Below are 11,741 nucleotides of genomic sequence, written 5' to 3'. Positions count from 1 at the left end.
TGGGATTAAAGGCGTGCGCCACCATGCCCAGCCCGTATTTTCAATATACTATTTATATCTGTAATATACATCAGGGTCTTACTCTATGTAGCTCAGAAATCAGATAGTGGCACAGCCAGATGCCAACATGATAGGCACTCATGCCCACTCTGTGTGTGTGTGTGTGTGTGTGTATACACATGCATGTGTTCACTTAGGATTAAAATCAGAGACTCAATTTGTGCTAGGTAAGTGCTCTTCCACTGAAAGCTCCTTCCCAGCCTTCAGCTGTACAATTGAATAAGTGAGGAGCTTCATAAAACACTAATGCTTAGGCTGGAGAGATGGCTCAGCGGTTAAGAGCACTGACTGCTCTTCCGGAGTTCCTGAGTTCAATTCCCAGCAACCACATGGTGGCTCACAACCATCTGTAATGAGATCTGATGCCCTCTTCTGGTGTGTCTGAAGACAGCTACAGATTTAAATAAAATGAATAGATAAATAAATCTTTAAAAAAACAAAAACAAACAAACAGACAAAAACCTAAAGCTTACTGGGCAGTGGTGTCAGACACTGTTCATCTCGAGCAGTTCTATCTCTTGAGTTTGAGGCCATTCTGGCCTACATTGCAGTCCCAGACCCAAAGCTATATAGTACGATTTTGTTTCAAACTAATAATAATGATGATGATGATGATGGTTATGGTGATGAAGATGATGATGAAGATGCTTGGATCCTGCCCTTAGGGCCTTTGAATTTAGTCTTGAAATGTTTTTTGTTTGTTTGTTTGGTTGGTTGGTTTGGGTTTTGTGTGTGTGTGTGTGTGTGTGTGTGTGTGTGTGTGTGTTTGTGTGTGTGTGTGTATGTTGTTTTCTTTCTTTCCTTCTTCCTTCCTTCCTTCCTTCCTTCCTTCCTTCCTTCCTTCCTTCCTTCCTTCTACTATTTGTGATTGAACTCAGAGGCTCCTTTTGAGTTATAGCCCCAGCCCAAGACATCAGAATGTCCTAAAGCTCTAAAGGCAGTCCTATGATAGTAAAGGCTGAGAGCCACTGTTTAGATACACCACTCTGCTGCCCAGGCCCTATGTGGTTTTGACTGTGTTCTTCTAACCATTCTCTCCTAAGCCTGAAGCAGCTTATCGGGGTACCAGGTTTTTTGCTTATTTTTCAGATAGTGTCTTATATAGTTCAGGCTAGCCACTAACTTATGTTGAAGTCAATAAGGACATCCTTGACCTTCTGATTCAGCTGCCTCCAACTCCAAAGTGCTGGGATTACAGGTGTGTGTCCCTGGTTAATGTTGGGGATGGAAACCCAGGGATTTGTGCTTGTGCCAGGCACTCTGCCTACTGAACTAGGCCCCCAGCCTCTGGGCACTAGGCCTAGAAGAGAAGCTACTTGTTTTTTGTTTGTTTATTTTATTATTTTCAGCTCTTCGTAAATTTGAACAAGCATGTGCAGGTCCACATCCATCACAGGCCCCTTGTCCGTGGCCCAGGACAGTCCACTTCACATTTTCTGCTACCTAGGTGCACCATCACCTGCTTAGCCTGCCCCTGTGTTCTGTGCCTTCAGCCCTGACTGCCCGAGAAACTCGCTCTCATTTTCAGGATAGGCACTGAGTGAAAGGGGGTGCAGAGGAGTGGGTGGTTCCTCTTACGGCCACTGCTGATACATCACCTTTCACCAGGGACTAAACTTACCTTAAAGGGTGTAGATCAAATGACACATCAGAAAGCACATTTCATTACAAAGCAAGAAAGGGGACACTGTTTCCCAGGAGAAAAGAAAAGAAAAGGATTTCTTTTCTTGTCCAAGGACTTGACAGAACAGCAACTGGATATCAAATGTTCGGTGCTAATTAACAAACGCTCTGTAGAAAGTCTCCATCTGATCCCCTCTCTCTAACTTGAGGGCAGGGAGGAGCCACACAAGCCCCTTTCTCCAGCTTTAGGATGTGCATGGGAAGCTGGACAGGAGCCAGAGTGGTGACTTCTGCTCCATTGAATTACTCTGTGGACTTGGAAAAGTCGCTTAACCTCTGTGAGCTTCAGTTTCCTTATCTGTAAAACTAAAGCACACTGTCCTTAGCTGTGTCTCAGACAAACTGAAACCCTGAACTCCATCTCCGTTTGCAAGGGTCAGGTCTCAGAAAAACAGAGCTAGCTCATCCATTTCAGTACTCTGATTCATGAGGCTCGTAAGCCTAAATCTTTTCCTGTCTTTTTTTTTTTTTCTTTCTTTTTTTAAAGATTTATTTTATGTAAATGAGTGCTCTATCTATTTGTACTCCTGCATGCCAGAAGAGGGCATCAGATCCCAGGGATAGATGGTTGTGTGCCCCCATGTGGTTGCTGGGATTTGAACTCAGGACTTTTGGAAAAGCAGTCAGTGCTCTTAACTGCTGTGCCATCTTTCCAGCCAGAGTCCCTGTTTCAAGATGAAAGAAAGAAAGGAAGAAAGAGACAGACAGATAGACAGAGGCAGAGAGGAACAGAGAGACAGAGTCAGAGATTCTCCTCAAATTGAAAAGAGAAAAAACCCCAACTGGGACTTTAATTCACTATTTGTGCTTAGTGAAGGGTCAGATCTCTAAAACACCTTTGAGCTTCAAAACAGTGTTTGGATCCTACACAGATGTCTTCTTCACTTGGTACCTGGTATCTGAGTCATCTTACCTCCTCTCATCTACCACGTGGAACAGACCATGGGAGCAACTGTAGGTTTCAGTATAGCAGTTTGGTTTGGCTAAGAACGATGTGTATGAGTTTAGTAGAGAAGACTGAAAAAAGAGACAGTGGTACAGTCTCTAAAAAGTGATCTTGGCAACATTTATAGTTACATTTACAATTCTATTTATATTTACCGAGGCTGCCGATGAGTAGTGATTTAATTCAGGTAACACTTGTGAGGAACAGGGGAAGGTTTGAAGAGGCTAGTCCTTGAAGCTCTATTATTAGGGTACTTGCCTCTTCTTGTGTGTTGTGGGCTGGGATTATGTGTGTGCTGGACACAGAACCTGAGGCCTGTGGACTGATAATACTTTGCCACTGAACAGCAGCAGCAGACCATATTTTCTTTTTATTTTTTATTTTATTTATTTATTTATTTATTTNCCTTTAATCCCAGCACTCGGGAGGCAGAGACAGGCGGATTTCTGAGTTCGAGGCCAGCCTGGTCTACAAAGTGAGTTCCAGGATGGCCAGGGCTACACAGAGAAACCCTGTCTCGAAAAACCAAAAAAAAAAACAAAAAACAAAAAAAAAAAAACCAAAAACAAAAAAAACCATAAGATTGTGATATTTATTTATCTATTTATTTATTTATTTATTTGACCAGGCTGGTCTCAAACTCGGAGATTCATTCATTTGCCTCTACTTGTATTGCTGTGATTAAAGACATGCACCACAACTGCCCTGCTATTTTCAGTATATAAATATAGAAGCTGTTTACTTTTTTTTTTAGACAGGGTTTCACTATATAACCCAAGATGGTCTGGCGCTCCCTACATAGACCAGGCTAGCTTTGAACTATCTGCTTCCTAAGTGCTGGGGTCAAAGGTGTGTGCCACCATTCTCAAGTATGTACTGAAATTTTGATTAGATTGGGGCACATACTCCCCCTCCTCCAAGGCTCTTTAACCTAGACATAGGCCAGTGATACCACTGAAAAATTAACAAGTTTGGGGGGGCTGAAGGATGAGGCTGGTGCTCAGTAGGAGAGCTCTTGCTCTAGCATTTGTGGGATCCTAGGTTCAATTCCCACAATGCTGGGATGCAGTGGACATGGTGAATCAGGTTTATAATAATCTGAGCCCATGGGTAGTAGGAGCAGGAAGAGCCTAGCCAGCCTTAGCTATGTAGTAAGTTCGAGGCCAGCCTGGTCTACAGAGTGAGTTCCAGGACAGCCAGGGGCTACACAGAGAAACACTGTCTCGAAAAACAAAACAAAAAAGCCAACCAACAAGCAGAAAGGTATTATTTTAATTGTATGTGTATTTTAGGTTCTCTTATTAAAAATATAAATTCCCTAATTCATAATATTTAAGGATCTTCAAATTTTAAAAAGTTTCTAATTTCTATTCTCTTTTGGAGGGAAAAAGTCCTACATATGTTAATACTACACTTCTAGCATTGCCTAGTCTGGGCATAGGTGGTGGGGCACTTGGTAGGAAGTTTCATCGCCAGCACCACAAAAGCAAATGGTTTGCAATTTGTCTGCTTTCAAAATATTTTTCTGATAATGGTAGTGTATGTAAAATATTGTCTCTTTATAAAAAGGGGGACGGGGGCATGTTCCGTGTAACTGGCTCCAGCTAATCAGCCAAATATAGAACCGGGAAGGCTGTGGTTGTAGGATTTGAGGAAGGGTGGGAGTTTACCATGAGACTCAGCTACAAGACCCTGTCTCAAAAACAAACAGTTAAGGAAGGAGGAAGCCATAGTTGTAGCCCTAGCATTTGGGAAGCTGAGGCAGGAAGGTTGCTGATTTCAAAGTCAACTTGGGCTACACTGAACATTTCAAAAAGAAAAAAGAAAAAATAGAAAAAGAAAGAAAAAGAAAGGAACAATATGAGTTTATTTATTGCTACCACCAAAACACAAATCCAAGACCTGAGATCACCTTTTTTCACGTAAAAATAAGGGATTTTGCCGGGCAGTAGTGGAGCACGCCTTTAATCCCAGCAGAGACAGGCGGATTTCTGAGTTCGAGGCCAGCCTGTGGTCTACAGAGTGAGTTCCAGGACAGCAAGGGCTACACAGAGAAACCTTGTCTCGAAAAAACCAAAAAAAAAAAAAAAAAAAAAGGATTTTAGGAAGTAGGGGACCCTTTAAATCTCAGTTCAAGGAAGAAAAAGAATGCAGAATACCTGGTCTCTGGCACCTTAACCCTACTTAAGCTATCTGAATAAAAGGCAGGGCCCGATGGAAGTGAGCAGGTGTCAGTCTTGTTTAGGAATTGAAATCCGCTTGTGGCCCTTAGGAGCTTTGGATCCTGAGCCGCAGACTGTGAAAGCCCATTCTGCATCTTCCCCATTGTTTCAGAAGAAGCTCCCCTCCCCCCAGGGTTGGAGCTGTGTGATCCTCCTTAGGCCTTTGCAAGCTAATATCTTATTTAATTGTCCGCGTTAGGGACGGGGGTGGGTTGGAAAGAGGGTACCGAACCGGAGAGGAGGGCTTTTTTTTAAAGTAGGAACTCTGCATTTGGTATAGGGCCGGTGGCCTGTGGACTAGCTTGTGTTGAGCTGTAACTCTGGGGGAAGGGCTTGGTGTTCCTCAAGAAGGGGCCCTCAAATGACTCCCTTGGGAATTCAATCTTGCAATCCACCCCCCTTTCCCCAAACTTCTTTTGTGGAGAGAGATGAGGGTAGGATAGGAGTAGGGGTGAAGACAAAACTTGAGATCATTCTGCGGTGTGCGAGCTGGAAGGGGTGGGTGTTTGAGGCCGCTCCTCCCATTCCTGTCCTCAGACCTCTGAGGCGAGCTGACCACCCTTTGGAATCCACGTTTTCCAAGCTCAGCAGATCCTTTATCCAAAGAAAAATTACTGAAGCCTATCGCCTTAATCTATTGAGCGGGCAATGTGTCCCACTGTGGGCTTGAGGCTGACCCAGTGGAAGCAGCTAGGATAAAGACATCTGGGGTGGGGAGCTGGCAGAGGATAGGGCACAGTGGGCCCCCAAGGTACGCCTCACTGACACCTGACCCAGAGCGGGAGTAAAGCTTCCGAGACTTGCCCCCTCCCCNCCCTCCCCCCCCCCGCACTCTCCGCTCTCGCCTCCTCCAGCTTTCCTCTCCCTCCCTGGCAGCTTCTCCCCACAAACTCTCCTCCCCCATCTCCCCACTACCAGCTTTCGCGCTCCAGCTCCTCCCCTCCTCCGCGCCTTCTCGCTCCCCTCCCCCCTCCGCCGCTGCTCCCTGCCCCCGCCACCGCCGATCTCCTCCGCAGTCTGGGCTGCTGGGTGCAGAGACTGCCGCAGCGCCGGCGGCCTCCCCAGACCGGATACCCATTGTGTCCAAACCCATCCCGCCTTCCACTTCCCACGGCCATGGCGCAGGAAAACGGGAGCAGCTCTCGACTCGGGGGACCCTGCGGGGAGCCTGCGGAGCGCGGAGGTGCGGTAGGGCCAGGCTTGGGCAGAAATGGGGGCCGAGGGAACGCTCGCGTGTAAGGACTTTAAGTGGGCGGATAAAATGTGTAATTCTGCACATAGGCCCCAGGTCTCGAATCCATTCTCACCCTGCCTCGGCCAGAGGAGGGGGAGGGGTAACGGAGGAGGCTCGGAGTGTGCGCGCCCTATCCCCCAACCCCCTTTTTGCTGGGTGTCCAGGATCTGGTCTGAGCGCTAGCTTCCTGCAGGGTCTGACTGTTAAGCTTATCTTCCGACCCTAACTGGAGGTTTCTGGGCCGCCTGTTCTTTAGAGCCTCCGTTATCCAACACAACCGCATTACCCACACTTTTCTCCTTGTCTTCTCCTCAGGTGATGCTAGCGAGGAAGACCACCCCCAAGTCTGTGCCAAATGCTGCGCACAATTCTCTGACCCGACCGAATTCCTCGCTCACCAGAACTCATGTTGCACTGACCCACCGGTAATGGTGATTATTGGGGGCCAGGAGAATCCCAGCAACTCTTCAGCCTCCTCTGCACCCCGACCAGAGGGCCATAGTAGGTCCCAGGTCATGGACACAGAGCACAGCAATCCCCCAGATTCTGGGTCCTCCGGGCCCCCGGATCCCACTTGGGGGCCAGAGCGGAGGGGAGAGGAATCTTCTGGGCATTTCCTGGTCGCTGCCACAGGCACAGCGGCCGGGGGAGGTGGGGGCCTGATCCTGGCCAGTCCCAAGCTGGGGGCAACCCCATTACCTCCAGAATCCACTCCTGCACCCCCTCCTCCCCCTCCTCCCCCTCCCCCTCCAGGTGTAGGCAGTGGCCACCTGAACATTCCTCTGATCTTGGAAGAGCTGCGGGTGCTGCAGCAGCGCCAGATTCATCAGATGCAGATGACTGAGCAAATCTGCCGCCAGGTGCTGCTACTTGGCTCCTTAGGGCAGGCGGTGGGTGCCCCTGCCAGTCCCTCAGAGCTACCCGGGACAGGGGCTGCCTCTTCCACCAAGCCCCTACTGCCTCTCTTCAGTCCCATCAAGCCAGCACAAACTGGCAAGACACTGGCATCTTCCTCCTCATCATCCTCCTCCTCAGGAGCAGAACCACCTAAGCAGGCTTTCTTCCACCTTTACCATCCACTGGGATCACAGCATCCCTTCTCTGTAGGAGGGGTTGGGCGGAGCCACAAACCCACCCCTGCCCCTTCCCCTGCCCTACCAGGCAGCACGGATCAGCTGATTGCCTCACCTCATCTGGCATTCCCAGGCACCACCGGACTCCTGGCAGCTCAGTGTCTTGGGGCAGCAAGGGGCCTTGAGGCTGCCGCCTCCCCAGGGCTCCTGAAGCCAAAGAACGGAAGTGGTGAACTGGGCTATGGGGAAGTGATCAGTTCCTTGGAGAAACCCGGCGGAAGGCACAAATGCCGCTTTTGTGCAAAAGTATTCGGCAGTGACAGCGCCCTGCAGATCCACCTTCGTTCCCACACTGGTGAGAGGCCCTATAAGTGCAACGTCTGTGGTAACCGTTTCACTACTCGGGGTAACCTCAAAGTACATTTCCACCGGCATCGGGAGAAGTACCCGCATGTGCAAATGAATCCGCATCCAGTACCAGAGCACCTAGACTACGTCATCACCAGCAGTGGGCTGCCTTATGGAATGTCTGTGCCACCAGAGAAAGCAGAGGAGGAGGCAGCCACACCAGGCGGGGGAGTTGAACGCAAACCACTAGTGGCCTCCACCACAGCACTCAGTGCCACAGAGAGCCTGACACTGCTCTCCACAGGCACAAGCGCAGCAGTGGCTCCTGGGCTCCCTACTTTCAACAAGTTTGTCCTCATGAAGGCAGTGGAGCCCAAGAGTAAAGCGGATGAGAACACTCCCCCAGGGAGTGAGGGCTCCGCCATCGCTGGAGTAGCAGACAGTGGCTCAGCAACCCGAATGCAGCTAAGTAAGCTGGTGACGTCACTACCGAGTTGGGCACTGCTTACTAATCACTTGAAGTCAACTGGAAGTTTCCCCTTCCCTTATGTGCTAGAACCCTTGGGGGCTTCGCCTTCTGAGACCTCAAAGCTGCAGCAGCTAGTGGAAAAGATTGACCGCCAAGGAGCTGTGGCGGTGGCGTCTACTGCCTCCGGAGCTCCCACTACTTCTGCCCCTGCACCTTCATCCTCCGCTTCTGGACCTAACCAGTGTGTCATCTGTCTCCGGGTGCTGAGCTGCCCTCGGGCTCTACGCCTGCATTATGGCCAACATGGAGGTGAGCGGCCCTTCAAGTGTAAAGTGTGTGGCCGAGCTTTCTCCACAAGGGGCAATTTGCGCGCACATTTCGTGGGTCACAAGACCAGTCCAGCTGCCCGGGCTCAGAACTCCTGCCCCATTTGCCAGAAGAAGTTCACTAATGCTGTCACTCTGCAGCAACATGTTCGGATGCACCTGGGGGGCCAGATCCCCAACGGGGGTTCCACACTTTCTGAAGGTGCGGGAGCTGCCCAGGAAAACAGCTCTGAGCAGTCTACAGCCTCTGGACCAGGGAGTTTCCCCCAGCCGCAGTCCCAGCAACCATCTCCAGAAGAAATGTCTGAGGAAGAGGAAGAGGATGAGGAAGAAGAGGAAGACGTGACAGATGAAGATTCCCTAGCAGGAAGAGGCTCAGAGAGTGGGGGAGAGAAGGCCATATCAGTGCGAGGTGACTCAGAAGAGGTATCTGGGGCAGAGGAAGAAGTGGCAACATCAGTAGCGGTACCCACCACGGGGAAGGAGAAGGACAGTAATGAGAAAGCCCCTCAACACACTCTGCCGCCGCCTCCGCCACCACCCGACAACCTGGATCATCCCCAACCCATGGAGCAGGGAACCAGTGATATTTCCGGAGGCATGGAGGAAGAGGCCAAACTGGAGGGAACCTCAAGCCCCATGGCAGCCCTCACCCAAGAAGCGGAGGGCACCAGCACCCCTTTGGTGGAAGAGCTGAACTTACCGGAAGCCATGAAAAAGGAGCCAGGAGAGAACAGCGGCAGGAAGGCCTGTGAAATATGTGGCCAGAGCTTTCCCACCCAGACAGCTCTGGAGGAGCATCAGAAGACCCATCCCAAGGATGGGCCACTCTTCACTTGTGTCTTCTGCAGGCAGGGCTTCCTTGACCGTGCTACCCTCAAGAAGCACATGCTGTTGGCTCACCACCAGGTACCACCCTTTGCACCCCATGGCCCTCAGAATATTGCTACTCTTTCCTTGGTCCCTGGATGTTCCTCCTCCATCCCTTCTTCAGGGCTCTCCCCATTCCCTCGAAAAGATGACCCTACCATGCCATGAGCCTGCTTTCTGTACCTGGTCCTCTACGACCCAGAGTGCAGAAACTGAGAGCTTCATAGAGGAACCTCCAAGATTTATTCACCCTCCTCTTGTCCTTTCTCAAGTCCTGACATGATGTTTCTAGTGGCTTCTCTCTAGTCCCCGAGCTTGACAATTGCCTTGAAAGGGAATGTCCCCTTAAGAAAATTTTATCACCTTTTTGTCCTTGTGTAACTAAGGGAAACAAATTCCCTAGAGCTTTCACATTCTCAAGGGGGAGCTCTCTCCTCTTCCCCCTTTCCCTTTGGCAGGTATACTAGAACCCCCCATCTTTGGAATGGCAGCCTTGTTCCAAGGGGCTGGCAACTGTCCATGGAAGGCCCAGCGCTACTCCTTGGTGACCTTGACCGAGTCACCCTGCAAGACTTTCTAGGGCTGGGACCTTCTTGAGAAGCCTGTGGGGTGGTAGGCTTCTTTTCTTTCTGCCACCACTACACAGTTTTCCACTGAGCCCTGGAATTCTGGATCTACCTGCCTTGCCACTTGGGCCCTAGCACCGTCATTGCTGTTAAAGCCCAGGAACTGTGTTTGACAAGGTGACTCCAGTGACATGATCCTGAGAGGCAGAGGAGAACACAGTCTCCTTCCTAGTTCAGCCTCCTGTAGCTGAGGCTGTGCCCAACAAGCACACCAGAAGAAAGAAGTCACTATAACTTCTTTTTCCTCCCCCCACCCCCCACCGCTCCAGAGAGTACTGGCAAGGAAGATATTCTAGCAATTGGTGACTCAACCCTAGACGATAGGGCCAAGTGAAGGACTGGGATCCTTTTTTCAGTATGTCCCTTGACTCGTCGCATTGAGGCAAAGGCAGTGACTGATCAGGATGCCAGGACTCTTTCAGCTTCCCATCATGTCCTCTCAACCAACAAGCAGGTTTCCTACCAAGACGTCTCTCTGTGATAGTTTAGGAAGTAGGAAATTCCTTGTTGGTGAGGATGGTTATTTAAGCAATGATGGGGAGCTGAGGATTGTTGCTAAAACAGGCGTTGCTGGGAATCCATTTGATGAAGAACAGGACTTGACGTAAGGGGACTTGATGTTCAGCTCTTGTGAGATTAACGTTTTTCTTTGAGCTAATAATGGTGACGTGGTATGTGGAGGCACCAGGGGCCATGGGGGGTGGGGCTTCCTGTCACTAGAATGTTTTTAGTTTTAGATGACTCCCTATTTTATTCCCTCACCCCTTGTATTTCCCTTGCTGTCTTCTCAGAACCCCTTTCCTCCCCCAGTTTTGCCTGACCATGGGCCAGAGCTTATGTCTTATTTTTTTCCAGAAGCTGAGAGACAGAGCTTCAAGTGGTTCCTCCCTGTCTCTCTTGTCTTGTAGTGAGATGTAGTATTTACTCTTAACATAGGATCCTGTGGAACAGGAGTTCTGAGAAGACTGAATTTTGCTGTTAGCTGATGTCAATGATGATTCTCTAAAGTAGCGGGCTCCAGAGCTCCCTAACACGGTGAAATGTGTAAGAGCCGAGAGGGGAGATACTAGAATTTTTTTCCTTCATCATTAAAGGTGTTTTAGCCAAGTTTTGGTGTGTTTCTCCTTATTTTATGACTAAATAGCCAGATGGGGTGTAATGTTGGCATTCCCTAACACAGAGATTCTCTTCCCACCCTTCTCTCCTGCCAAAGCTGAACATATGGTATAAAAATACTTAACTTCCTCAGTCAGCCTCGTCCCCAAACAACCGCCAGTGGATGTGATTTCACTGTGAGGAGGGGAAAGGCTTTTTAAAACAGATTCTGTTTTTCAGACGGTACTGGCCCAGTGTTCAGGCAAGTCTAGGTTTTCCTTTGGGATTTTTTTTTTTTTTTTACTTCCTACCAAAACACAACTTTGTGTGTGTGTGTGTGTGTGTGTGTGTGTGTGTGTGTGTGTGTTGTTTCCTTTGAGTTTGGAGGCTGTTCATCAGTCTTCCCCAGACCTCAAGCAGCCTGCTGACAACAGTGGATCTGTAGATCAAGATAATAATACTAAAGTATTTTGAGATCCAGCATCATAATCAGAGATGGAAAAAGTTCTACCAATAAAGGAAGATCTGGCTATTAAACATGCAGACAAAGGAACTGGAGAGATGGCTCAGTAGTTAAGAGCTCTGGCTCACTGGCTGCTCTTCCAGAGGACCCAGGTTCAATTCCCAGTACCCATGTAGTGACTCATAACTATCTGCTACCTACATTTCCAGGAGATATGATGCCCTCTTCTGGCTTCTGTGGGTACCAGGAACATATGTCATGCAAATATACATTCAAGCAGACACAAACATAGGAAATAAAATAACTTTTAAAAATAATAATGCAAG

General features: G+C 49.0%; 1 protein-coding gene across 2 annotated transcripts in view; it reads left to right on the top strand.

Annotated features, from left to right (window-relative positions):
* Sall2 (spalt like transcription factor 2) overlaps nucleotides 1–10,967 on the top strand; it is a 20,200-nt gene extending 9,233 nt beyond the window's left edge. The window contains exons 1-2 of one of the 2 annotated variants that reach the window (XM_021203417.1): nucleotides 5,820–6,094; nucleotides 6,461–10,964. In XM_021203417.1, coding sequence (XP_021059076.1) covers nucleotides 6,028–6,094; nucleotides 6,461–9,399 — 3,006 coding nt within the window. In that variant the 5' untranslated portion in view covers nucleotides 5,820–6,027 and the 3' untranslated portion in view covers nucleotides 9,400–10,964. Of the gene's footprint in view, nucleotides 1–5,819; nucleotides 6,095–6,460 lie in introns of those variants that run through there. The other variant, XM_021203416.1, reaches the window with a different exon arrangement.
* Nucleotides 10,968–11,741: the final 774 nt, after the last annotated feature.

Source organism: Mus pahari, chromosome 8 (genome assembly GCF_900095145.1).
Source record: "Mus pahari chromosome 8, PAHARI_EIJ_v1.1, whole genome shotgun sequence".
NCBI classification, from domain to species: domain Eukaryota; kingdom Metazoa; phylum Chordata; class Mammalia; order Rodentia; family Muridae; genus Mus; species Mus pahari.
Note: the sequence above shows the minus strand (reverse complement) of the source record. Positions and strands in the feature narration are given on the sequence as shown.